This window comes from Haliotis rufescens, unplaced genomic scaffold (genome assembly GCF_023055435.1).
Source record: "Haliotis rufescens isolate VD_foot unplaced genomic scaffold, xgHalRufe1.0.p SCAF_8, whole genome shotgun sequence".
Classification (NCBI taxonomy): domain Eukaryota; kingdom Metazoa; phylum Mollusca; class Gastropoda; order Lepetellida; family Haliotidae; genus Haliotis; species Haliotis rufescens.
The window spans coordinates 2,658,596-2,686,144 of NW_025964372.1; the positions used below are offsets into that span (position 1 = coordinate 2,658,596).

The following is a 27,549-nucleotide window of genomic DNA, read 5'->3' on the forward strand; positions in this document are numbered from 1 at the left end:
CAATAATGTAGGCATCACCATGGGCACCAACTGTGCTCTCCTCCTTGCAGATATAATTATTTACGCATACAAGTGAGAATTTCTGCACTAATTGGAAAAATAGAACAAAGGAATTTTGTGAAAAGGTTAACTCCATGGTCGGGATAGATATCTATCATGTGTACATGTACAAACATTGTTTTAGAAAGCAAAATGTGATGGCAAGAATAAATGGTACAAACATATGTAAGATTTGGGTGAAGTCCTTGTTCCGCACATCCTGGAGGAAGAATAGCCCTTGTAGAGCATCTGTATGTAATCATTGCTGCAGGAGGTGGAGAAACTGTTACTGTAGGAAGAATAATATCTCTGCACGTCGAACTCCTCCAGAGTGATGTTAACAACCCACAGCCGACCTGCTGGAGGTTTAATGGTGAACAGGCAGTCGAGGTTAGGTGAGTAGGTGGCGTTGCCATCATCAGGGACCTGAATCTGTCCATCAGCATCCGTCAGGACCTGGTAACAGCTGTCTGTTGAGGAAGCATAAGTCGATTTGATCTGCATGTTATACCAACGTTAATCTTGTCTAATGAAATTATATAATATATATATATATATATATATACACTTTTAAGAATAGGAAACATTTTTCCAGAAGCATCATCTTTCTCGAAATTGAATATTATTTACTGATCGATCATATGGCAAACGAAAGAATACAGTTTTACGCAATATTAGAAAGTTTGACACGGCATTAATATGGATGACCATTCACGTCATCAGATTGTGATGACACATCGATGTAGGTCGCTGCAATGAGACAAAACTTAACAGTATCTGCAATATGGCTACAAAAAAAACCAACGAAATACACACTTTAATATCATTCGAGGAAGTGAAAATACTTTCTGACAAATCTGAAATATATTAGCAACCATTTTTAAAAGAGAGAAGTGATGAAACGAAGGTTACTCTTTTATTCCAAAACAACGGTTATTATATATGAAATTGAAATATGGCCCAAACAACTTTTTTAACTGGATCCCCGTGGGGATTCCGTGTTTGAACTGGCCCCTAGCAACCTCTGCTCCAAGAGACGACATAATGGAGAGGGTGGTCAGGCTCCGTGATTCGGTTGATGGCATCTTGCCCCAACAGCGTGGATTGTTGATCATATCAGTTTTTCTGTTCCAGACTGCCCTCATGAAGAAAGCATATGTTTCAGTGCGGCGTTACACATCAACAGTACGGACGCAGGGATGCACGGACGCACGCACGCACGCACACACATATAAGGTAGTGATGAAATAGTAAGAGGAAAAACATCGACAACTTGATACTGCACATATGTATGTCTGTCAATGTAGAGATTGACATCGAGGCACAAAACTGTAAACAGGGTCCATGGTTAAGGTAGCTCTTGTCAAGTAACCTTACATATACACGTTGATTTGATCATGACGCCCTGTGTGACCTATGGTTGATCGCATTGTTAACAGGTGATCGAATATACAAGCATTGTGATGGATAGTATTTGCTAAAAGATTCAATACACATGTGAACGTACTTTCGCCATATGAATAGTTCAGCACAAACCCCCTTCTCTCAATGTTGCTGTTTGTCACAAAATTGATGACTATTCCTCCATTCATACTGTTATCTGAAATATAAATACTTCACTATTACAGGAAATTCGCACAATTCTCGGTTATATTCCAACGGTTATATTGACAATATCTGTCACGGGCCAAAGATATATTTGAGCATTGTCCAGTAATATAGATCAATGTCTGTCATGTTACAGAAAACAAAAACAATCGAAATATAGTGTAAGATATCATGCGATAGGAATTGTATTAATTTATTTCAATGATTTGAATTCAAACGGTTTTGGTAGCATGGTACCTGTAATGAAGCTCAAAGGCATGTATACCCTGTTGACACACTCAAGGGGGTCATGACTTACAGAAGTACGTTCTTGGTGAGCTCATTCTGCCACACAATCTGCTGGTGCCGGTGAGTCCTGAGAGCCTGGTCTCCACGTAGTCGTAGCTACATGATGTACTCAGACTGTAAGATGAGGAGTTGTAGGACGTCCTCTGAACGTCAAACTGAGAGTACGTCAGAGTGAACCTGTATAGGCCCTGTGTTGGAGGTCTGATGGTATAGGTGCAGTTCAGATTACGTCTGTAGAGACCAGTACTGTAGACGGGACTCCTTATTGTGCCACTAGAGTCGGTAAATAGTTCATCACAAATATCTGAAATAACACAAAAGAATTCTAATTATAACGAAAATCAATTCTTCGCAGGGGAGGTCTGTCTTTCGCGGGAAAAATAGTGGATTATCTCGATACTGAAGTATATCAAATGAGATCGGATTGTAGAGTAATCCATTGATCTCTATATTTTTAGTGTTCGTCAATCTCATTACGTCACAAGTTCAAGAATTAAGAAGAATTGTTGTTTAAGAATATCACACTACGTATAACATTACCTTCCTCAATCTTGTAGGACGCATTGAAACCTTGTCTGCTGATCTGGTTGTTTGTATGAAAGACAAAGATGAATTGTCTCGCATTCGTGAACCCTTCAAGAAATAAAAGTTTACCCGTCTTACTTCATGTACAGTCAAAGAGTCCATTTAAGATAACAAGTCACAATGATTACAATATTTCAAAAATAATATATAACGTTATTCACATGTGACGGTAGTTCCTGCAGCGATGGCACCACAGTATCTTTCTGAAGTGTAGGACCCGTCTGTGAAGTATACGTAGTCGTAACAGTAGCTCGAACTGTACGATGGGGATTCAAGGTCGAAAGCATTGACGGTGACCGTGACCTTAGTCTGGTTGTAGGATGTGAACATGGTGTATCGGCAGTCAAGGTTGTTGTGGTACAGACCACTGCTTGTCCCGGGGCTGATGAGAGTGCCTTCAGTAGTGTTGTGCGTGACCAGGCATCCAGCTGAAAATTGATGCATGCTATGTGATCAACAACAGGATTACATTTACTAGGAACATAATGTTATGAATAAAAGTTATCACCAATATGAACAGCAGCTTTATTTTAATGTTATTTATACAGATAATAAGTAGTGAGTGAGTTTGGTTTTAGGTCGCTTTTAGCAATATTCTAACACTATCACGACAGAAATGAGCTCCTCACGTTGCACCCATGTGGGGAATCGAACCCAGGCCTTCGACCTGACGAGGGAAAGCTTGAACCACAAGGCTACCCCAATGCTTTCAGAATATGAGTAATGTCTGTGAGTGATTATTCTGATTGAAACGATCTGTAATCACGGATGATGTTATACATCCTAAAAGTTACAAGAAGACACGATGCAATGTGCATCATGTCAGTGACAGTCCTACAAAGTGGAAAAGACAAGTGTTTTCTATACACCATTAATGAAATAGTCACCTGGCACGATGTTGTAATGGATGTTGAAGCCCATGTTTGTCTGACCATTGTCACTGGTGAAGGTCACGACAAAAGTACCATCAAAGTTGACTGTAACAATAGGAGGTATGATAAGTTTTAAATGACACAATGGAACTTGAGAAGGATTATTACACCCATCTCATATTTTAACCAGGTCAAATATAACATAGTTATTTGCTATAAATTGTTGAGCACGTGTCACCAATATACAAAAGATAATAGTTGTGTTTCTGTCAGAAAATCCCTGACAACTCCGGATTTCTTAGACAAAATCTGCTCTTCTGACTATTAGCTACACTTCATTAATCATAAGAACAAATGTGTTTTAACTGATTGAAAATGATAAAAACCCTGCACTTACAACTTCGAGTCCCATATTGGTATCCACACAGTCTCTCTTCGCCATTCATATCCACATATTCATTACAGACAGATGTGCTGTTGTCAGGGTTCTCCAGGTGGAACTGATTGAGACTAAAGACAATTGTCTGACCCACAACGTCGTCCACCTTTATTGTGAAGATGCAGTGAGTGCCGTCGTTGTAGGAACGCCTATACGCTGATTCATCGCCATAACCAGAGTAGCTGTTGATGTAGCCCGTAGTGTCGGTCAGCGTTATATTACATGAAACTGAGAAAGTGACATTATTCATTTGTATGCTTATGAACAAGCAGGTTAAGTTTGTATTTTCTGAATATTCTCACGATTTTCGCGCCTATTATCGGTACCTTCTTCCAAAACAGATAGCAATATCTCGCCCACTTTTGGCCACTTTTGCCCAGCTACATCTTGGGGAACAACTCACTACCCACTAAAAATACCGTTATCCAATTACGACATCATCAATACGCGAGAGGTATGTTCGAATGTCCAGAAATGACGTCATGATAGCACAATGTTTATTGTGACGTAAACCAGGCCTCATTCTTTATTGTTCTATGCGATTTATCTCGTAGCTATCTTATATAAGTATTTGAAGAAGCATTTCAAGGGCATTAAATCTAGTTAATCTTTTATCACATATTTGTCACCTGAGATACCTACCGGGCCTTGTGTTGAAGTAGATGTTAAAGACTTCCCTCCTCACTGTGACTGAATTAACAGAGTGATGATACCGCACAGGTAGCACAGGCTCCTCTGATGAGACTTGGAAACATATCAAGTTACAATTTATATTTTTCGGTGAAGTAGGGCCTTATGACAAATTACAAATTCCTATATAAGTGTCTGTAACCTGATCAGTTTGGATTTTCAGTACAGCGTTTCAAGGCTGATAAGGTGTGCTCCATGTGTTTTACATGTTCGTCGTATTGGGGAGTTTTCGGGTTATAATAGGTCCATAGCAACATATGCTGGTGTATGATGGTTGTAAGAGGCTAGCTTATGGATCGTGTGGCTAGGCTCAGTGATCTGATTGATTGCGTTTCATCGCACATGACGACAGGAGTCGTTGCTCATAATATCAATCACTGGATTGTCTCATCCAGGTACGAGTATTAACAGTTAGCCGTCATGGAATACATTAAACGTTAAACACCAAACAAACAAACAAACAAACCATATTCTTCAATTTCGTTTAGCTTATCTGCTCTAAATGCATACATTTATAACAATGCGACACCCTATATTTAAAAAAATATATTACAATAGTACAGTATAGTTCTTACAGTTATACTGGCCATAAACAGTTCCGCAGTACTGTGTGCTGCTGATCTCCACATAGCTGCCAGAACAAGTGCCGTTGTTGTCCGTGAAGTTGTACGGCATAAAGAATGGACTGAAGTACATTGTCATGAGGAAGGGGTAGTACGGGGGACGAATGATGTATTCACAGTCCATGTCTTGTGCGAGTGCAACACTTGACACAGAGTAAGAATCCAAATTCCCTGACGTTGTACGATATACTCGATCACATGTGTCTGCAACACAACGATGTTGTCATAATTTGCTTTACGAGTTGCCAAGGTTATAATGAGTGTTTTTCAGTATAACATGGACGTATTTCAAAATCAATAATTAATTCACAACACACTGAACGAGTGTGTGACTTTCATTCAGAAACTGTACACCCTGAATTGCTGAAACCTGTTGTATGATGACTGGAATAAGAAAGTTGGGTTGAGTAAGGATTGTTCTTCATATATAAAACTTGCAAACTAAATACATCTGAACTTTGGGCATGGTGCTCTTCTGTTCTTTGGAGAAGACAGATAAAATATCGAACTATCGACGCATTTTATTTTCTTTTCACCACACAAAGAAACTATAATGCCACTTACAATTAGTTACAAGGTAGTCGACATCCACTCCTCGTCCTGTGCTGTAACCATTGGACAGGAAGGTAATGTTTGCCCTCCCTGTCATATGGACTGTAGAAATAAGCGCACATCCAGTAAACAATGTTAGCTTGATGGAAAATGTGATACTTGACACAGCACATGCACAAACTACTCCCTGCATAAGACAATAATACATGCAGAAATGGGTCCGAATAGGGTCAACCAAATTTTCAACATGGCTGCAGTTATGGTCATTTTTAAAACCTGATCGAAATTCAATGAGTTTCATGGGCACCATTTATGCGATCATGTGAACACAATTTCAAACCAACGATCTCAGATGTTTCAGAACAGAAATACAAAATATGTAAAACTGGGAAAATATTGAAATTGAAAACTGAAATTGAATGAACGTTTCATACATTAAAATAACAAATATCATTTGATTTAGTTTATTTGGCATATCTTGATGGTATATCTTTCGAATATCTTGGTATTCGCCAAACAATTGACGTTCTCATTACAGTAATATGCTCTAAATAGTGGACTACTCACAAGCCGTTTGTGTCAATCTGTTTCCACAGAACTGCTGTCCGTTAACGATGAAGTAATCACCACAGTTTACATCAAAGACCCTGACTGTGAAAGTAACAGTCTTGGGGGAATCTCCAAGGTCGAGGTAGTAAATACACAAGGTGTCTGTTGGGTAGGTCACCCCACCCTCAGTCACAGGGCTGCGGATTGTACCATTATTCTGGTCGAGTTCCGTCACACAGGTGTCTGAAATATTAATATATTTCCTATATCCGTTTAATGTAAACTGAGAAAGTTTGCTTACTTGACATGAAGCTTTGGGGGTGACATACATTTATTAAATATTTCTGTCATGTACAGTTGTACATGCATCTTCATTTGGGGGATCAGGTTACAAGTTAAAACTGACTGGAACTGCAACAAAGATCAGCATTTCTAACAAGCTGCACCTTTCAAGATGCACAGGGATAATTTCTTGATAAAGATCAACTGTGCTTCATTTAAGGAGTATTTGTATACACAAAATCAGGGCATATAACCTTCTATTGCAAGACGTCTGCTTACTTTCAGTGTAGGAGAAAGATATGTTGAAACCATTCCTCTGAACGGAGGCATCACTGTGGAAAGTGATATTCACATCACTGTCATAGATGTTGTCTGAAGATAAGGAAGTGAAATGTACACACATATAAACCACCATTTTAAACACAGGTCATTGTCTTTCTTCGGTCTCTGATCCCTGGAGACCATAGATGTAGTTAGTATCTCTATCTTCAAAGGTTTAGGACTATTTGTTAAAATTGAATCAAATGTTATCTGAAGTTTACTTGGAAAGCACTTCGTAAAGTGATGGACCTCCTCACAGATAGCATCGATGTGACATTGGGAGCATGATATTTCTGCAATAATGTAGGCATCCCCATGGGCACCAACTGTGCTCTCCTCCTTGCAGATCTAATTATTTACGCATACAAGTGAGAGTTTCTGCACTAATTGGAAAAATAGAACAAAGGAATTTAGTGAAAAGGTTAACTCCATGGTCGGGTGTTTCGATGATCTGATATCATTCAATAATGGTCAAATAGCCAACTCCCTTCAACTGATTTACCCACCTCAGCATTATAAGAGAAATCCCGAGAGACTGCTTCATCTGATTTAGATATATGCCTGCAGATTCAAAGTAAAATAACTATCCACCACACTGGATGAAAGAAAGGATGACTTCATCTTTCCAATGGTCACCTTCCATTGATGTCCAGCAATATGCCAGCAGCTCCAATGTATGACATCTTTTTAGCAACAATCGAGCAAATCCATTTAAACATACATTAAAGATATCACGTGTACATGTACAAACATTGTTTTATCAAGCAAATGGTGATGGCAAGCATTGATGGTACAAACATATGTAAGATTTGGGTGAAGTCCTTGTTCCGCACATCCTGGAGGAAGAAGAGCCATCATAGAGCATCTGTATGTAATCATTGCTGCAGGAGGTGGAGAAACTGTTACTGTAGGAAGAATAATATCTCTGCACGTCGAACTCCTCAAGAGTGATGTTAACAACCCACAGCCGACCTGCTGGAGGTCTGATGGTGAACAGGCAGTCGAGGTTAGGTGAGTAGGTGGCGTTGCCATCATCAGGGACCTGAATCTGTCCATCAGCATCTGTCAGGACCTGGTAACAGCTGTCTGTTGAGGAAGCATAAGTCGATTTGATCTGCATTTTATACCAACGTTAATCTGGTCTAATATATATATATATATATTTACATAAATTTACATTTACTTATTGTTTTGGTAAAGAAGGGCAAGGTGACACTGTTTCTGGGAACATAATGTCATGAATAAAAGTTATCATCAATATGAACAGCAGCTTTATTTTAATGTATTTAATACAGATAATGAGTAGTGTGTGAGTTTGGTTTTAGGTCGCTTTAAGCAATATTCTAACACTATCACGACAGAAATGAGCTTCTCACGTGGCACCCATGTGGGGAATCAACCCAGGCCTTCGACCTGACGAGGGAAAGCTTGAACCACTAGGCTACCCCAATGCTTTCAGAATATGAGAAATGTCTGTGAGTGATCATTCTTATTAAAACGATCTGTAATCACGGATGATGTTATACTAAGGTTACAAGAAGACAAGATGCAATGTGCATCAGGTCAATGACAGGCCTACAAAGTGGAAAAGACAAGTGTTTTCTATACATCATTGATGAAATAGTCACCTGACACGATGTTGTAATGGATGTTGAAGTCCATGTTTGTCTGACTATTGTTACAGAAGAATATTTCCATCCCATATATCACATGTACATTCAGTATAATTGAACTCATTTTTAACAGAATAAATCAGAATCGTGATCTGTGAATGTTCAACATCTTATATGTGTTGGTAAATTCAAATTTTAAAAAAGTGAAATAAAAGGTGAGGCTCGCTGGAAAGGATAGCATCAAACTCGTTAAACTGACTTTCAATCCTGATAGATGAACAAAAGGACGAGGTGTAGATACACGGAGTTACACAGGGGTGCTTGCAGGATTATTGTACGATTGTGTGTGATGAGAATCAACCATTAATACCTACCGTCACTGATCTGGTAGGAGGCCACGAAGCCACGGTGTGTGACTGATCCGTCAGTGTAGAAGGTGACACGGTACTGGCCGTTCATCGTGTCAGTATCTGGAGACAAACACACACCCAGGATACAACGCGAACACCAATGCATGATGTATATTGAGGTGTTGAGTGGGGCCAGATCATTTCGGTCAATTTAATTCAGAGTTACAATAATGTTGTACTATGCTCTTCTGCACTTAATAACACTGAATTATCTACAATTGAGGTATGCTGAATAAAAACGTACCCAATATATTGTGCAAAAGTTGTCTTTTCTGTATCTGTACTTCAGAAATACCTGCCCAATTAACAAATATCTATATCTCGCAAACCTATGCATATACTGAGACATGGGAGTATTGAAACCTCAAAAACATCATCGAAGTTCAGCTTGATATCATTTCCCAAGCTGCTTGGAGTACTTACACACGAGATAGAAGATACTTCCACATTTCTTCACGCCGCTGTTAAACTGGAGGTAGTCATATCTGCAGGAGGAATGACTCTCCAGCTCGAAGGTTGTGAAGGTGAAGGTAATGGTTCTCGGGTAGGATGTCGCTGTGAAGGTGTAGTAGCACCGGGTGTTGTCCAAGTAGTTGCTGCCGTCACCTGGGGCGCTCATGATGCTGCCAGATAATGACGACAAGGTTGCTGTGCATGTCGCTGGAACAGAAAACAATTATATGAAGAATGAATTAAATATTTACTGATATTAACTTAATACGTATGCAAGGATTATGAAGCATCACTGTAACATTGAAGAATGAACTTACCTGTACTGCCGGAAGTGGGCGTGGCGGCGTTCACAGCTGAAATACATAATGCCTTGAATCAGAATGTGTGCCCATCATCCTGTTCAAATAATCATTCTGTCACAATCACCCAGTTTCCCCCGAGTTCTCGTACCTCAGATATTTCGAGAGTTCATTGTACGTCATGATCAAACTATTTATACGACATAGTGGAGTAAGAACATTGACTGAAGCCATGAACTCATTATACCAGGTAGAGCCTCTGTACATACCGTCACTAACAACGAAGTTGCCAACAAAGCCACTGCAGGTGACACTTCCATCTGTACGGAAATCCACCGTAAAGTGGAAAGCAGGACATTATCGGGTGGTGAGAGCACTGATTTCAACAAGATCTACTGGGGCGTGGGAAGCAGGACATTATCGGGGTATGGAGAGCACTGATTTCAATGAGATCTACTGGGGCGTGGGAAGCAGGACATTATCGGGGTATGGAGAGCACTGATTTCAATGAGATCTACTGGGGCGTGGGAAGCAGGACATTATTGGGGTATGGAGAGCACTGATTTCAATGAGATCTACTGGGGCGTGGGAAGCAGGACATTATCGGGGTATGGAGAGCACTGATTTCAATGAGATCTACTGGGGCGTGGGAAGCAGGACATTATCGGGGTATGGAGAGCACTGATTTCAATGAGATCTACTGGGGCGTGGGAAGCAGGACATTATCGGGGTATGGAGAGCACTGATTTCAATGAGATCTACTGGGACGTGGGAAGCAGGACATTATTGGGGTGGGGTTGAGCACTGATTTTAACGAGATCTACTGGGGCATGGGAAGCAGGACATTATCGGGGTATGGAGAGCACTGATTTCAATGAGATCTACTGGGACGTGGGAAGCAGGACATTATTGGGGTGGGGTTGAGCACTGATTTTAACGAGATCTACTGGGGCATGGGAAGCAGGACATTATCGTGATGGGCGAGCACTCACTTCACAAGATCTACTATATGAAGAATGAATTAATATTTACTGATATTTACTTAATACGCAGGTGTATGCATGGATTATGAAGCATCATTTTAACATTGAAGAATGAACTTACCTGTACTGCCGGGAGTGGGCGTGGTGGCGTACACAGCTGAAATACATAATGCCTTGAATCAGAATGTGTGCCCATCATCCTGTTCAAATAATCATTCTGTCACGATCACCCAGTTTCCCCCGAGTTCTCGTACCTCAGATATTTCGAGAGTTGATTGTACGTCATGATCAAACTATTTATACGGCATAGTGGAGTGAGAACGTTGAGTGAAGTCATGAACTCATTTTACCAGATAGAGCCTCTGTACATGCCATCACTAACAACGTAGTTGGCCACAAAGCCACTGTAGGTGACACTTCCATCTGTACGGAAATCCACCGTAATGCATGGATTATGAAGCATCATAAGCAATATGAAGCAATATACTTTAAGAACGAAATAACAGCTGTGAAGATGTAATTTATTTGCCATACAATACAACAACAGCTATGAACACGTATCGCGTAATATAAATACGTAGAAACAGCTGTGTATTGGCATATAATTAAATAGGCTGTGTATTAATTGTAATTCGTGCAATCTGTTTGATTATATATGTAAAAGATAAGCCACGCCCACCGAGACTGTCTGCTTTCACCACAATTGGGGGAGCTCCAAGCTGCAGGTTCACTGGCACAAAACGATCTTATCGCTTCATTTTTTGCACATCTGTAAGGTGGCGATTTAAGGCTTCGACTACAATCCACGCGTACAAAGCGATTGTAGGCGAAGTCGTATCATCAGCCCAGTCATAAGTAGCTAATATCATTATTGTCCCTGAACATTCTTAACAAAATGGCGGGACATTGACATTCATTTGGTAAACTGAGCGATCCAAATTGATTATTTAAAAAACATAACGAACGCATCACAAATTTCGCATCAGAAATGTTGTTCATCGCGATATCGAATGTCGATCCACATAACTACCTAGTCGATAGCCTAAAATAAGATTCCCGTCTATGCTGAAAGAAGTGTGAAACAACGTACCGCAGAGCTCCTTGCTCAATGCGTTAATTAATGTTGTTACGAAGTGTTTGTTCTGATTACGCGTTGGGAGTTCTGTTTGTCGCATCTTTCCTTGATCGACAGGATCTAAGAAGGTTGCGTTGACCGGCCGTTGACTAGGGAGCCGTATTGATCAGTTTATGATCATAAATAAGTAGTCACCTGATTTGTCATCCTACAACAACCTGTAATTGTAATGTGTTTTGATTTATGTGATATTTTGTTATAAACCTATTGTTGGTAACATGTAAAAAATAATCATTAGGATTGACTGTGTATCTATTTTCGATTCACTGAGGTATGTAAAAAAAACGATGTGCAAACTTTTTTTTTCACACAGAACATGGGTATTCATACTTCAATGTTGAACTTAGTAAACAGAAATCCTATAATAGAAAAGACAAGTCAAGGTGTTATTATGTAGTAAGGGCCTAATGTCTCAGCGTACAATTGTACATTTTGTCCATTCAGACGTACCTGGAACTTCTGAAGATACGCAAACTCTTTTTCCTTGTTTTCTTTTTAAGAAAACAGATAGACCTATAAGGGTGTAAGTGTCACTTTGAGATATCAGTTGACAGAACGTCCTGAGGGATAATGATATTCTGGAATATGCTGTTTTCTGCTCACATTATGATTTGGGCAAATCAACATAAAATTGTATTCGTCCATACTTTGACAACTATCACACCTATTACAGATTATAATATCTTCACTTACTGAAGATGAAAACGGAGCTGTTGTATATTCCAACATGACCAAGGAAGTTACTGATTGGTAAAAAATCACAATAACCACTTCTGATGGAAACAGACGATATGACGGCCGCATCACCGCGGAGAATAATATTTATAGAACAGTACTCCTTTCTCAGTCAACGTCGGTAAACATTTTTAAATAATAATAAATACAGTTACAAAATGCAGACTTGCGTTTGATTCAAATATTAAAAGTATGTCTGGCAATACATTTCGGGCAAAACAGACGATAGAAATCGCTTAACCTTTAGCCTGCTGAATTATTTTCACACTTCTTACCCCTGCCTGCTGGATTAATTTTAGCATAAGGCGCTCTAAAGAGGGTGGGTGATTTTAAACAGTCGGTGCCTCATTAAACAAGGGCCAATTGAAGAAATATTTTGCACATTTATTCCTGATAGAAAACTACACAATTCTATATAAAAATATCCTGATGTTTTCAATCATACCAAAGTTAAGACCAAAGCGAACACAAAATTTGTAAATTTTCTTGAACTTACCTTAATTGCGTTATTGAAGGTGGTTTGCATTTCATGCTAGGAACCTTTTAATATCGTAACATTTGTGCAAATTGATTTCAATAATCATATCTCCGATATCTTAATTTTAATTGAGTAAAAATTCGGGTTTTATAATCGGCATATATCAGCGCGATGGTAAATTATGAACCATTTCAGTGAATTTATTATCTAAACGTTAAACAGAAAAATAACTTAATTTTCGAGGTCATCATGTCGGTTGCAGAAATACGAATATTCGGGTTAATCTCACGTGTCATGTTATAAAATTTGCAGGAAACAATTAATGACTTATAAATATTCACTAATCCTAATTTCAAACGTTTTGGTTGAATATTTACGATATACAAAAATAAACAACCCGTGTCATGATGCTAGCAGACGTCCTAAAATCAAACATGGCGCGCTTCGCCCGACCTCCGCATAACTTATTGCTATTTTAATATCAACAAAGTTTACATTGCCTTTATAAATATAACTTGGCGAAAGTTGACGATCTTCTCAATCGAAGAATGTTTTATTCGTCATATTCCAATAAATATGACGAGAGAAAAATGAAAATAAAGATCGTGAATTCTGACAGCACTATTTCAATAAGTGCAAAGGTCACCGGATGTGATGTCACAGACAGGGGTAGTCTGCTGATAAGCTTTCGAAACAAAACAATTACAGTAAATTTTGAAATAGTTCGCCTATCACATACAGCAAAAATATAAGTCGATACTCAGTATCGGTAATCACCACTAACATGAAATAAAAATGTGACTTTGACGATATAATTCGCGTATTAGTTAATCCGTTTGACCTTGCATGCTCCCGTGACCCGGAAACGGTAGACGATAAATCAACATGCCACATGCAAGTTTCTCGGTATCTTTTATTTGAACTTCTGTTGATATTTAAGAATCACCATTCAATGTTGTGAATATAAATGGGACATGATTCATATTTCTGTGATGTACACGCTGATAAGTTTCACTACAACAAGTGTATCCCACGTAATACGTCTATGGATATCGTCGATCAGCAAGATCACCCTCAACAACAGGTGCGCGAAAATGGGCTTGACAAAACGTGTTTCAAAATAACATCCCCGCGTTGCTGAATATGATAGGGTACATATAACGATAAAATGCTACGTACATATTTTCGGTGTTAGTTCCACATTACATTTAGGATAGTTTTCCTTTAAGGAATACATTCATAGATTCTAGCATGATTTTAGAACAGTTACACGAAGGATTTCTAAATTTATTCCAAAAATATGAAGACCACCATGAATGCGTATTGATGATAGATTTGTAATTGTTTAATTATTTACAGCTGTTTACAGGTTTTAAAATTTTAAGTTATATTTAATAGTTATTTTTCCCACAATGATGGTGTGTGGGGACAGTAAATATTAGTCTTTGCATCAGCACAGTGTAACTGATCAAACTTCAATTATTATCTTTAGTTTAAACATATTTATTCAACAATTATTATCTTGCACTCTGAAAATCAACTATGTGAATAAGTAACTCGCTGATGTCATCATTTTAATTTAGTATTCCATGAATAATGAATAAATCAGAGCCTTAACATATACATACAGTACGATACTAAACTCATATGGACATTAATCTTGTGCATTATGTGGTTTGTTTCCAAATAAAACAATTCTGAAATATAATTTAATAGGAATTAATTTAATTTAATTACAGTAACAGTACTTGTAACAGTACATGACATTTTTGTTTGTTTAATCACAAGAACCATGGTGGCACATCAGCTGGTAAGTTTGCCATAGGTTTCTTAGAAAATGCTATCTCAGTCTTCTGGTTGGAATGAAAAGAAACATGCCTGTGTACATGTTTACCCTTCCCAGATGTATTTTTTCCAGTCAGCCAATCCATTACTTTTGTTCACCTTATGTGGTCTATTTTATACATACAGGTACTGCTTCCAACCTGTTTTTTCTTTGTATGCAATCACAGTATCACAACTTCCTCAGCTGGTGTGTATAAAAGTTCCCCTGTCATCATGAAAAAAGAATTATAAAGAAAGTAATATTTTCATTCAAAAACATATCTGTCTTTCCTTGAATACTCTTTGTCTAAGTGCCAGAAATGTCAGTGTCATAAAAAAATTAAAAAAAGATTTTCATAAGGTCTTTCTTAGATAGACCTAGATCTAAGTCAAACCATGTGACTAGTTAGGTAGAATTATAACCTTATAAGCCCTCATTTCCGAGGTGTCCATATTTTTTACATTTTTAGGACTAAACGTGATCTGTGTAGATCTGCCTGTTTTGTTATGTAAAACAAATTCTTGTCTTAAAAAATGAGAAAAGGAATCATTCAGACGAATCTTTTTTATCCCATTGATTCACGAAAATCAGTTGAAATGTACAGTGGTGACTTTTGTACCCAAAATTTCTAGTAATTTGTTACCCAAATGGGTATGTGATTTTGTAGATCTACCTAGAATTATTTCAAAGATATACATTAATTTTGTGTCTTAAACTTAACATAATATCACTTTCCTATCAAAACAATTCATTCTAACTTAGGTTTAACCAACTTAACTGTGTCCTTCAGTGACAAGACGTCAATTTTCTCTCAACACTAAACAATCAATTTCAAGGATCACAGTCATAATCATATTTGGAACTTGATGAAATATTTTGTTATGTGTTCTGTTCATCTACATGAAAACATAAATATAATTATAGATCTATTGTCTTATTTTCTTAGGTACAAATTCACAAAGTATTTTGGGTACAATTCAATTTGTTTTGGGTACAAAATCACATATATAGGAGCCTAGAATCTATATATATTTACACTAGCCTACCTCGTTGTGTACCAAAATTTTATCGGTTCAGAGGACGGGAGGTTCTCAGAAAGTTTTCAACAACATCTTTAATATTTAAATTGTTCTTTTTGTAATGTTAGACCAATAACAATATTATGTTATTATGATGGCATATCAATACGTTGTATCGCTCTCCGTTGCGTTCGTCTTTAGAAAATATTTTAAAATTAAAATCATCGAGCGTGAAATCCATTACGGTTTCGGATTTAGACTTACACATTTGATGGCGACAATCACGAAGAAATATGAAGCAAATAGGAGTGAACACTGCTCTCCAGATCAATAAATAGTAAATAGTTGACGAAAAATAGTAAATTATGTATTTTCTTTTGAATTTGAATCTATTTCGGAATTTCTTTATGATAGCTTACCAACTTTTGCATATTTTGCTTCCATGTGTCACATGCGGTACGTGCTTCCGGTTTCAGAAATGATAGCTAAAATTGCAAGTATTTTGATTATTTCTCGTAAAATGCATTATTTTGCTATTGAATGGTTAACCTAGAATGTATATCAGTTCAGATTTTGCGTATCGTCCAATATTTGTCATTTTTCGCAGTGTTTGTTGACTTTGTTCAACTCAACAAATCGCGAGTTAGGCCACGCCCAAACGTATCACTGACGTTTGTCGGCTTGTCAATGTGTCGGAAAGTTTTTCAAACGAAATCATTTGCAAACTCTTTAAAAAATGAAATTCTTTTCACAAAGTTTTATACATACGTGTCAATAATTCTAGAAAATTAAGTTAGATGTAACAAAATGATTGTAATAGTCTAACGGGATAACTATGCATGTGGAGTTGTTTGTTTACCGCCGTTGCCATGATCGTACAAGTTCCATCCAATCGATGATGTTACGATTCAGATTGTTTTTGTTTACAATTAGTTACACGAAAGTTGCTAATTTTTAGAAATAAAGGAACATGAGTGTTTTCCTTTCGTCAGCAAACAAAAAATTATGATCGAATAGGAAAAATGATGAAATTATAAAGAAAATATCGGACTGCATGCCGCTCAACGTGAAGTGCCAAAAGTTAACAATGGCCGTTTCTGGTAGTTGTGTGTCGAGAAGTTTGGCAGAAACATTTTTAACTCGCGATATTTTCTTTTTGAGGTAAATAAATGACTGAACGTTTTGATATTGAGCAAGCTGGGCATTTATGCATGTCATACGTAATTTAAATGTTACGCAAAGCCTTCTTGGTAAATAGATATGGCGAGTTTTATTTTGGGGTGTTGCTATGCTATTCGCCTGTCGAATGGGTTCGACATCAGATGCACGGGGATGGACACCTCTGTCGAATGGGTTCGACGTTAGCGTGCAGAGCTTTAAAAGAGAGTATTTCAAGTTTTAGGGACCAGAATGAGCTTGAAATTTGGCGCTTATCTATAGCCGACTGTGCCATCATATTTTCTGCGTCACAGTGTGACGTAATAACAGTAACGTGCGGTGAAGAACTAAACCTTGCAAGACTTGCTTATTTTCTTTACGGATGCCCACGTCACGCTGGTTTACGAAGTTGCTGCAGGTTCGGTTCCAAATTCTATTAAGCACGCTTAAATTTACAGGTCACTTGGCTCTACATTGAAAACATAGTAAATTTATCCCCTAATTTAATATCTGTGTACTAATCAGCGACACTTGCACAATATATTGATAAAATCCTTATGTGGCATTAATTTTAATACATACTTTTCAGGTTCAAGTAGTGATACGAATACGCACATAAGAATAATATGATAATAATTTTACTGTGCCAATAAAGAAATCCAATATCCTTACAGCTTTGTTTGATATAGGCAATGGGAAATATCAATATGTCCTCAATCCTGCGCTAGCTAAACATAAGAAAATCCTGTTGGTACATTATATTAGTTTATATTTTAATATTCGTTATACGTTTCTAACATCTGGTAACAAGCCAGTTGGTAACGGTGATTTTCCATTTGTAAGTATTTGAGACAGCTACTATAGTAGCTAAAACATAATTCATATATCTAAAGACCTTCCAGCAACCGTCTTATAATTAGGAGAAACTAGGTTACTTACACATAATTATATCTTTCTCGAGACTGAATATTATTTACTGATCGATTATATGGCAAACGAAAGAATACAGTTTTACGCAATATTAGAAAGTTTGACACGGCATTAATATGGATGACCATTCACGTCATCAGATTACGATGACACATCGATGTAGGTCGCTGCAATGAGACAAAACTTAACAGTATAAATATGGTTACAACATATAAAACCGAAATACACACTTTAACATCATTCGAGGGAAGAGAAAAAACTTTCTGACAAATCTGAAATATATTAGCAAGCATTTTAAAAAGAGAGAAGTGATGAAACGAAGGTTACTCTTTTATTCCAAAACAACGGATATATGAAATTGAAATATGGCCCAAACAACTTTTTTAACTGGATCCCCGTATATTATATATGGGATTACTTTTAAAAATGTGAAGTTTTTAACTTGACTCTTTAATATTCTGACACTATCAGGACAGAAATGAGCTTCTCACGTTGCACCCATGTGGGGAATCGAACCCAGGCCTTCGACCTGACGAGGGAAAGCTTGAACCACAAGGCTACCCCAATGCTTTCAGAGTAATGTCTGTGAGTGATCATTCTGATTGAAACGATCTGTAATCACGGATGATGTTATACATCTTAAAGGTTACAAGAAGACACGATGCAATGTGCATCATGTCAATGCCAGTCCTACAAAGTGGAAAAGACAAGTGTTTTCTATACACCATTAATGAAATAGTCACCTGGCACGATGTCGTAATGGATGTCGAAGTCCATGTTTGTCTGACTATTGTCACTGGTGAAGGTTACGACAAAAGTACCATCAAAGTTGACTGTAACAAAAGGAGGTATGATAAGTTTTTAAATGACACAATGGAACTTGAGAAGGACTAGTACACCCCTCTCAGATTTTAACCAGGTCAATTATGACATAGTTATTTGCTATAAATTGTTAAGCACGTGTCACCAATATACAAAAGATAATAGTTGTGTTTCTGTCAGAAAACCCCTGACAACTCCGGATTTCTTAGACAAAATCTGCCCTTCTGACTTTTAGCTACACTTCGATAATCATAAGAACAGATGTGTTTTAATTTATTGAAAATGATAAAAACCCTGCACTTACAACTTCGAGTCCCATATTGGTATCCACACAGTCTCTCTTCGCCATTCATATCCACATATTCATTACAGACAGATGTGCTGTTGTAAGGGTCCTCCAGGTGGAACTGATTGAGACTAAAGACAATTGTCTGACCCACAACGTCGTCCACCTTTATTGTGAAGACGCAGTGAGTGCCGGTGTAGGAGGAACTCCATAGGATTTTATCGCCATAACCAGGGTAGCTGTTGATGTAGCCCGTAGTGTCGGTCAGCGTTACGATACATGAAACTGAGAAAGTGACATTGTTCATTTGGATGCAACTTATGAACAGGCAGGTTAAGTTTGTATTTTCTGAATATTCTCACGCATTTTGCGCCTATTATCGGTACCTTCTTCCAAAACAGATTGCAATATCTCGCCCACTTTTGGCCACTTTTGCCCAGCTACATCATGGGGAACAACTCACTACCCACTAAAAATACCGTTATTCTTCCCCGCCCTTAAGGCGGGGAAGTATACGGGAAACGTTAAATTTGTGGCATGTATGTCGACATGTTGGTTTATTTGAAATTTCAAGCCACGCATTTACGGAAACAAAACATACAAATCATGTGCGTCGAATGTTGATGCTATTCTTTTCCAGCAATAAGAGATACTTCAAAATCGTCTTTATGTAGTTAATTGATGCATCTGACCGTTTCTGGTCATTAGGTGACATTATTAAACCATTCATGTGTAATCCGATGTCCTTTTTTCCTCAAGGACTAATTTTCTGATTTTCACGGTGTATACAAAAGAAGAACTGTGCTCCGGAGATCGTAAATAACAGCATAATAAAAATTATGTTCTGAATATGCTTATTCATGAACAACGACGACATCTCAATTTAAATGTAATATGGCTGAATTCCATAATCTACATACCACACTTTTGATTGTTTGGATGCTCATGTTCACTGGAAATATTTGGAATAGTTATATTCCGTATTTTGAATTAACCCAGTCCCCCGTGTGTGTTTTTTAATCAGTGCACCGCACATAACCACATGTGAAACGTTTGGTAGCAAAGTCATGATCAAAGCAAAATCGGAGTAGTGTGTCAGCGAATTTGCATCAAGGCTGTAGTATTTTTCAACCGTTTAATGGAATTCAATGTACAGCCGTAGCTCTGGTCATTCATATATTTTGTGTCCCATAGCTCAAATCTATTTGCGTCTGTACCGTGTTCCACTGACCTCGATAATCTGTTGGATGAAGGCACAGCTCTCTACAGCCACAAAGTTAACACCGAAGGCAATGAGGAGTATTTAGGTCATAATCAGTCCCCAGCAGCCACTGCCTCAAGCGATATTGTCTACATAACAGATCAGTTTTGTGGCCCCGTCACAGGTGCTCCAAATATTGAAGCAGGGAAAACAAATTTCATAGAATCATTTCAAAAAGCAATATTGATATCCCCGTCACTTTTGGTAACTTTTAATGATGTCTCCATTGCAATTTTTACGGATTTCGATTCGTATGCATTATTTGACTGTCATCAGCGGAATGGTCTTGGTCAGATTGATCCGAATGGACAAGCGGTTTTACTTCTGTTTAGTAGTATGGATGAATTGTCATGTTACATCTTAACAGTATATATATATCAGGCTACTATGCTTGTCGTAAGAGGCGTCGATCCCAATTGCGTGGATCGATGCTCATGATATTAGGCACTGGATTCTCTGGTCCAGACTCGATTATTTACAGACCGACGTCATATAGCTGGGATATTGCTGAGTGCGGCGTTAAACGACAAACCAATCAATCATCATCATATGAACTCAAACCAGTTTGTTTTTTCAAGTAAACCACATTCCACAACAGTAACTGACACTGGATAAAAAACAGTATATAGAAAAAAACCAAGTAACTCAACTCATCATGATCACAATTACTATTCTTTGAAAGAAAGAAATACAAAAGAAACTGACCAAAAAACGTAAAACAAGAGACGAGGAATCTCCGTTATTGATTAGTCCCGGTATTGAAATGTTCTCCAACTACGTGATAATATTTTGAGTATGTGCATCTGTGGTTGTGACAAAAAGACCTTATCTAGTATGACTTTTTTTGCCATATGGAGCCCTTAGTATTTTCATTTACATTATTATAACCAAATGCTAAGTGTAAAAAGAATGTGATCTATTTTTTGAGTATGTGCATCTGCCAATGTTGTTGGCAGTTTTGATACTATTTCCACATGTTTACATTTGTGCCAGAAATTGCTTCCATTTCCTTCGATCTACTTTTTAAATAAAGACCCAGGTAAGAATAGGTCTTCAGCAACCTATGCTTGCCGTAAGAGGCGACGAACAAGATTGGGTAGTCAGGCTCGCCGATTTGGTCGATGCAAAACATCATATTCCAATTGCGTAGTTCGATGCTCTTGGTGTCAATCACTGGATGATCTGGTCCAGACTGGATTATTTACAGACCTCCGTCATATGGCTGGAATAATGCTGAGTGCGGCGTTAAACAACTATTTTTAAATAGACGTACCCTATGCAAATGTATCAACTGTATTGCCAAATACTCAAAATAAATAATATTTTTTTCCACAACAGCGTTGTGTTATTTGTGGTTAATATAATTATGCTCCATCATGCCTTTCAGTAACATCATAATTATGCGTTTGTGAGGCATCACATATGGCGGGGAACTTTGATGCTCTGCATCAATGTTTTCTTGTCCAAATACGACATCATCAATATCCGAGAGGTATGTTCGAATGTCCAGAAATGACGTCATGATAGCACAATGTTTATTGTGACGTAAACCAGGCCTCATTCTTTATTGTTCTATGCGATTTATCTCGTAGCTATCTTATATTAGTATTTGAAGAAGCATTTCAAGGGCAATAAATCTAATTAAACCTTAATCACGTATTTGTCATCTGAGATACTTACGGGGCCTTGTGTTGAAGTAGATGTTAAATTCTTCCCTCCTCCCAGAGTGATGACACCGCACAGGTAGCCCAGCCTCATCTGATGAGACTGGAAACATATCAAGTTACGATTTCTTTTTTTTGGTGAGGTAGGGCCTTATGACAAATTACAAATTCCTACATAAGTGTGAGTAAACTGATCAGTTTTGATTTTCAGTACAGCGTTTCAAGGCTGATAAGTGTGCTCCATGTGCTCCACATGTTCGACGACCCGTGGGGATTTTGGGTTATAACAGGTCCATAGCAACATAGGCTGGTGTATGATGGTTATAAAGGGCTAGCTAGCTAATGGACCGTGTGGCCAAGCTCAGTGATCTGATTGATTGCGTTTCATCGCGACTCACATGACGACGTGAGTCGTTGCTTATAATATCAATCACTGGATTGTCTAAACCAGGTTCGAGTATTTACAGCCCGCCGTCATGGAATACATTAAACGTTAAACAAACAAACAAACCATATTCTTCAATTTCGTTTAGCTTATCTGCTCTAAATGCATACATTTATAACAATGCGACACCCTATATTTAAAAATTTATATAACAATAGTACAGTATAGTTCTTACAGCTGTACTGGCCATCAATAGCTCCGCAGTACTGTGTGCCGCTGATCTCCACATAGCTGCCAGAACAATTGTTGTTGTCCATGAAGTTGTACGTCATTAATAATGGACGCAAGTACAGTGTCATGAAGAAGGGGTAGTAGGGGGGACGAACGATGTATTCACAGTCCATGCCTTGTGCGAGTGACACAGAGTAAGTATCCAAACTCCCTGACGTTGTGTGATATACTCGATCACATGTGTCTGCAACACATCGATGATGTCAAAATGTGCGAAACGGGAGTGTTTTCCAGTATTACACAGACTTATATCAAAATCAACAATTAAGTCACAACAAACGGAACGAGTTTTGGCGGTTACACAAATAAATAAATATTTCTGTGTACAGTTGTACATGCATCTTCATTTGGGGGATCAGGTTACAAGTTAAAAGAGACTGGAACTGTAACAGAGATTGGCATTTGTAACCATCTGCACGTCATTTAGCAATTGATTGTCCATTTATTTTATTAGTATGACCAATTCCAAACATTTCTATTCTCTAGTTTACCCCCCAGAGACTGAAACTATAGGATGAAGAGAACACTAAGCTCGGTGTATATCTCTGGCTTCTATTCCCAGCGTTATTAGTCTAGTGTTATGTGTTCAAGACCTTTTCAATCTCAATAAGATCTAAGTTCTTGATGCCGCTAAACAAAGATCTGAGGACATCCCATCACGGGTCACGTCGACGTGAGAACGACCTTTCGAGAACTTTGACCAACCACTGAAACGACCAGCAAGAAGTCGACATCAGCCAATTAGAAAGCAGCTTTCTTTTCCTGACTTGAAAACACATTCTGACTGTCACTTTCATGATCTGGTAAGCGACGCTTTGATTGGTCGGATGAAAAGTCGTTCTGACGTGACCCGTAATGGTCTGATCTGATGTTAATGAGATTGAGACCTTTTGAACAGTTTTATGAATTTTAGGCAATCTGACTGGAAAGTAATTGTAAATTGCCTGAAATATCTTGGAGTTTTGTAAATTGCCTTAAAAACAATTTCAGTCAATTTCAAATATTGATGACAATCTTTTCTTAAACAGAGATGATGCTGCTGGCGGAGGAAAAGACGTTACCTCGATATTGTAATATGTCAAATGGATTCACAATTTGCTCATTTGTTTCGTTTGTGTGTTGTTTAACGCCGCACTCAGGAATTTTTCATCCATACCTGACGGCGGTCTAAATGATCTGCTTTCTTAGTTGCTAATGTCGACTTCCTGTTAGTAATTTCATTAGTCGGTCGAAGTTCGCGAAAGGTCTTTCTGACGTGACCTGTAATGGGATGTCCGCAGCAGAAGCGAGAACTTGTATCCAATTTTAATGAGATTGAAGTAATCTAGGCATGTGATAATCTTGTTTTGTTTATTTAAAGCAGTGATTGTTTATTGTTAAGCAAGTTTATCTCTGCAGCCGTTGAAATATGCAGATACGGAGTACATGGATCATTGTGTCCGACTAACGAGACTGATCAATGAGGGATTTCATCAATTCGTTGTAAATCAGGTGTGTCGAGTCGGAGTGCGAGACTGTTGGATTAACGGGTCTAAATAACCCTGATTTAATGGTTTCCCATCATTTGTGTCGGATAAAGCAGATTGTCGGATTAACGAGTTTCGGATTAACGAGACTTGACTGTACTGATACATACCGTTGTACCTGTTTAAGATGTGGTGCAAAGAAAATATTCTCTGAGCGAAACAGTGCTTCAGAAATAACTTTACATGTCATAAAATCCAATGTTAATTATTGACATGATACGTTTACAAACAAATATATAAATCATTAATCAGAAGTTTACATAGCTACCTAGTCACTAATTACTAGTAAACGCTGTTTAAACTTTGTGAACCTCCGACCTTGCGAGGTGGAGCCATGCTCATCGGTAATGATGCACGCTGCATTGTAGGATGTGACACATTCATGTAGAATGAGGATGAGTTGTCGTTCCCTGCGCATAACATCTGACGCAAATGCAATCCCAACAGTTTCAGGTGGATCACTGGTGCTTTGGTCTACAACATGAGGTGTCTTACGCAAGGAGGCGCTTCGGTGACAAGATTTTGAGACACTGTTTATGGATCTGTCAAGGTCTAAAGCAAAGAAGTATTTATGGCATACTTGCTTGAGTTGGTGTGCAGATGGGTGATCCAGTTGTATGGGAAGGGCAGTCAAGACTCCGTCTAATACTTGTGAACCGAGTGGGTAAGATTTTTGGACAACAAGCAATCCATCCTTGGAGATGGTTGCTGCATTTAGGTATCGTTTGATATCCCTGATGTTTGTTACCTTCTTTGATGGTCAGGTACCTTGGAGAAGATGAGCATGTATTCGTCGAATATCCTGGCACTCCTCTTGCAAGGAACGCCAAGCAGACCTGCTTGTGAAAGGAAGGCGGGTAGTTCCATTCATGATGTTCTCTATAGACAGTTGTCGAACAACAGAGCTTTCTGTGCGCTCAATGAAGGAGCAGATTTGGCAAGAGGGATTGTCATATTCTGGTGCATTTCTGCTTGCAAAATCGAGTGGCTCATTTGCAGAACCAGCAAGGTGTTGTATCATTGCTTGGTAGCGGCTAACTGTCGATAAGAAGGTAGACACCCGAGGACTAGCAGAGAACTCCCCACGGCATAACTTCTCAAATGCCAAAACACATGGTCTACTGTCGGTAAGGATACATGCTTTGTGTTTTGACTGGATAATGAAAGGACTGAAATGCTTGGTAGCGATACCAATTGAAAGGGCTTCCACTTCACATGGTAACCATGCGACCTGTTGTCACAGAAGCTTGGCACTGAAGAATCCTGCTAGTCGTGGCGAGTCACTACGTGTTACATATAGTGTTGCTCCAATTCCTGGCTTCCTAACAGCATCATCAGTTACAATCCAGAGTTGGTCATCGGGGTGAGGCAGTACTATGGATTTGTTGGATGCGAGACCAGTCTGTGCTGTTTTGAAGGCATCGAGCAAAGAGTCAGACCAAAGAAGCTTTTCACTGGACTGGCGACCGCCCACTTCAGCATCAAGTGGGGCAAGGAGTGTGGAACAACCAGATATAACACGGGACAAGACCTTGTAAGCTCCTACAAATGACCGTAAGCCATTCACTGTTTCCGGAGGTGAACAAGAAGCCAGAGTTGATATGCAGTGTTGACTTGCTTGAATGGATCCTTGGTGCCATTGCCATCCTAGGATGGTTTTTGTCCTGGGAGCAATAACTGTCTTGTTAGGAGATAATCTGAGATTGTTGTGTTTGAGCACTTCAAGTACGCGTCTCCAAAGACAAAGTAACCAATCCGGGCTATCAGCACCACAGTAAAGGTCGTCGGCAAGCTTAACAATCACCCCTTCCTCTAAAAGATCCCCTAGTACGCGGCACATGAGCTCCTCCAACGCAGTTTCAGAGCCCGGCATTCCCATTGCAGACCTGGCATATACTCTCACACCATGGAACGGGGTCACTGCACCGCAGTATTTCATCAATTCCTTGGACAGAGGAATCTGATAAAAGGCATTGGTTAAATCTGTGGTTATAATGTACTTCCACTTTGGCAATCTGTCTTAGACGGAAGGTTGTGGCTTACTGTATCGTCCTACATCAGAGAAGGCGGTCACCAATCTGTAACCACCACTGGACTTCTTGATTAGGAAAGAAGGGTTGAGGTATTCTACTTGGATAACTGCATCTTCAGGTCGTACAAATACACCCATCCGCTCAAGTTCATCGAACTTCTGTTGGAGCTCAGAAAGTTTATCTCATGAGAATTGCGGGACACGTCCCTTCCGTTGTGGAGGTTGTACAGGTCCCATGTTAACAAATGCTTGAAAGGGGCCTGAAGCACCGTTATAGCCATCGATATGTTGGTTAAACACATCATCGAATTCCGTAAGTAGTAACTCAAACTGAGATTTGGTATCTTGCGGGAGGATATTGTCTGGGTCTACACAAACAGTGGATGAGAAACCAATGTCCTTAATTTGAGGGGACATAGTTGGTAGCAGATGTGCCGGCTTGACATCATAATCAGGGTCGCAGTCAGGTATAAAAACTGGGCAAACCTGGCAAAAGTGGTTGTGTTTCTTGAGCATTTGTGGGGTGTCGGACAGGTTTGGGATCCTGATTTTGCCTGAGAAGCTTGAGATAATTCCAAATCCTGGCCAAGTGGATGACAAGGTAGAGCGTCCAGGTCTGGTATCTATGCGGGGTTCTATGGCAAATGTGAATTCCGCAGGAGCAAAGCTTTCGGGAACCGGCACCTCAATAAAGTCTCCAGGCCATATGGTAGTGTCTGGGGCTCTGAGTACACAAGCTCGTCTCACAGTATGTTTGTCACCAGTTGTTTCTGTGGAACCGTATGTGTATGTCGAACCATCACCAAGTATGATCTGATGTTTTGCAGGGCGTACTGACACATCGTTGGCCTCCCAAAATCGAACTCCTTATTGTCCCATGTGAAAAGGATTCTTGTCTCTCCAACGACCTTCAGTGGGGAAGAACCATCTGCCTGATGGGCTGACTGAGAGCGCTAGTCTTCATGTCAGCGCCGAAGCCTGTTGCTGTTGAGAGGCGGATCATATTACCAGTAGCTCCACTATCAACAGTGACTCGTGCCGTCCGGTGGCCACAGAAACAGTACATATAGGGCGACTGACGGACTTGCACACGAAGAGTGGAGACAGGTTCGGTGGATGACTCTGCACACACATTTTCAACCGTATCACTAGCATCGTCAGCAGGGACATCAAGTTTACTGGCAATTTGTCTTGCTTTGACCATGTATCTCCGGTCATGATCTGGAAGGAACTTGCACTTGCTGAGATGATGAATATGATCGCTGCGTCCTCCAGCTTTACACAGTGGACATGATTTTGGAAACTTTCTACCCGTTTGTTGTGCTTTAGCAAAACGTGAGAATGATGAGCACTGTGTTGAAGTATTTGTCCTCATAACCTTAGCATCCTCTGCTGC

General features: G+C 39.0%; 2 protein-coding genes across 2 annotated transcripts in view; both read right to left on the reverse strand.

Moving 5' to 3' along the window:
* Positions 1 to 7,968, reverse strand: part of LOC124144678 (cubilin-like) — a 54,384-nt gene extending 46,416 nt beyond the window's left edge. Inside the window, exons 1-13 of the mRNA XM_048389249.1 lie at positions 7,647 to 7,968; positions 6,807 to 6,899; positions 6,264 to 6,488; positions 5,709 to 5,798; positions 5,097 to 5,348; positions 4,474 to 4,575; positions 3,790 to 4,059; positions 3,408 to 3,497; positions 2,682 to 2,948; positions 2,476 to 2,568; positions 1,946 to 2,239; positions 1,547 to 1,639; positions 222 to 509 (exon numbers count right to left, since the gene is read on the reverse strand). Of these exons, the coding sequence (XP_048245206.1) occupies positions 222 to 509; positions 1,547 to 1,639; positions 1,946 to 2,239; positions 2,476 to 2,568; positions 2,682 to 2,948; positions 3,408 to 3,497; positions 3,790 to 4,059; positions 4,474 to 4,575; positions 5,097 to 5,348; positions 5,709 to 5,798; positions 6,264 to 6,488; positions 6,807 to 6,899; positions 7,647 to 7,968 (2,479 nt within the window). The remainder of the gene's footprint in view (positions 1 to 221; positions 510 to 1,546; positions 1,640 to 1,945; positions 2,240 to 2,475; positions 2,569 to 2,681; positions 2,949 to 3,407; positions 3,498 to 3,789; positions 4,060 to 4,473; positions 4,576 to 5,096; positions 5,349 to 5,708; positions 5,799 to 6,263; positions 6,489 to 6,806; positions 6,900 to 7,646) is intronic.
* An 841-nt stretch (positions 7,969 to 8,809) lies between these two features.
* LOC125376831 (deleted in malignant brain tumors 1 protein-like) lies at positions 8,810 to 22,773 on the reverse strand. The gene is made up of 6 exons (XM_048388977.1): positions 22,540 to 22,773; positions 21,936 to 22,022; positions 19,013 to 19,279; positions 18,630 to 18,719; positions 9,295 to 9,531; positions 8,810 to 8,931 (listed from the first exon to the last, which is right to left on the reverse strand). The coding sequence occupies exons 1-6, from the start codon at positions 22,706 to 22,708 to the stop codon at positions 8,825 to 8,827; spliced, it is 957 nt and encodes a 318-aa protein (XP_048244934.1). The 5' UTR covers positions 22,709 to 22,773; the 3' UTR covers positions 8,810 to 8,824.
* Between the last annotated feature and the right edge of the window lie 4,776 nt (positions 22,774 to 27,549).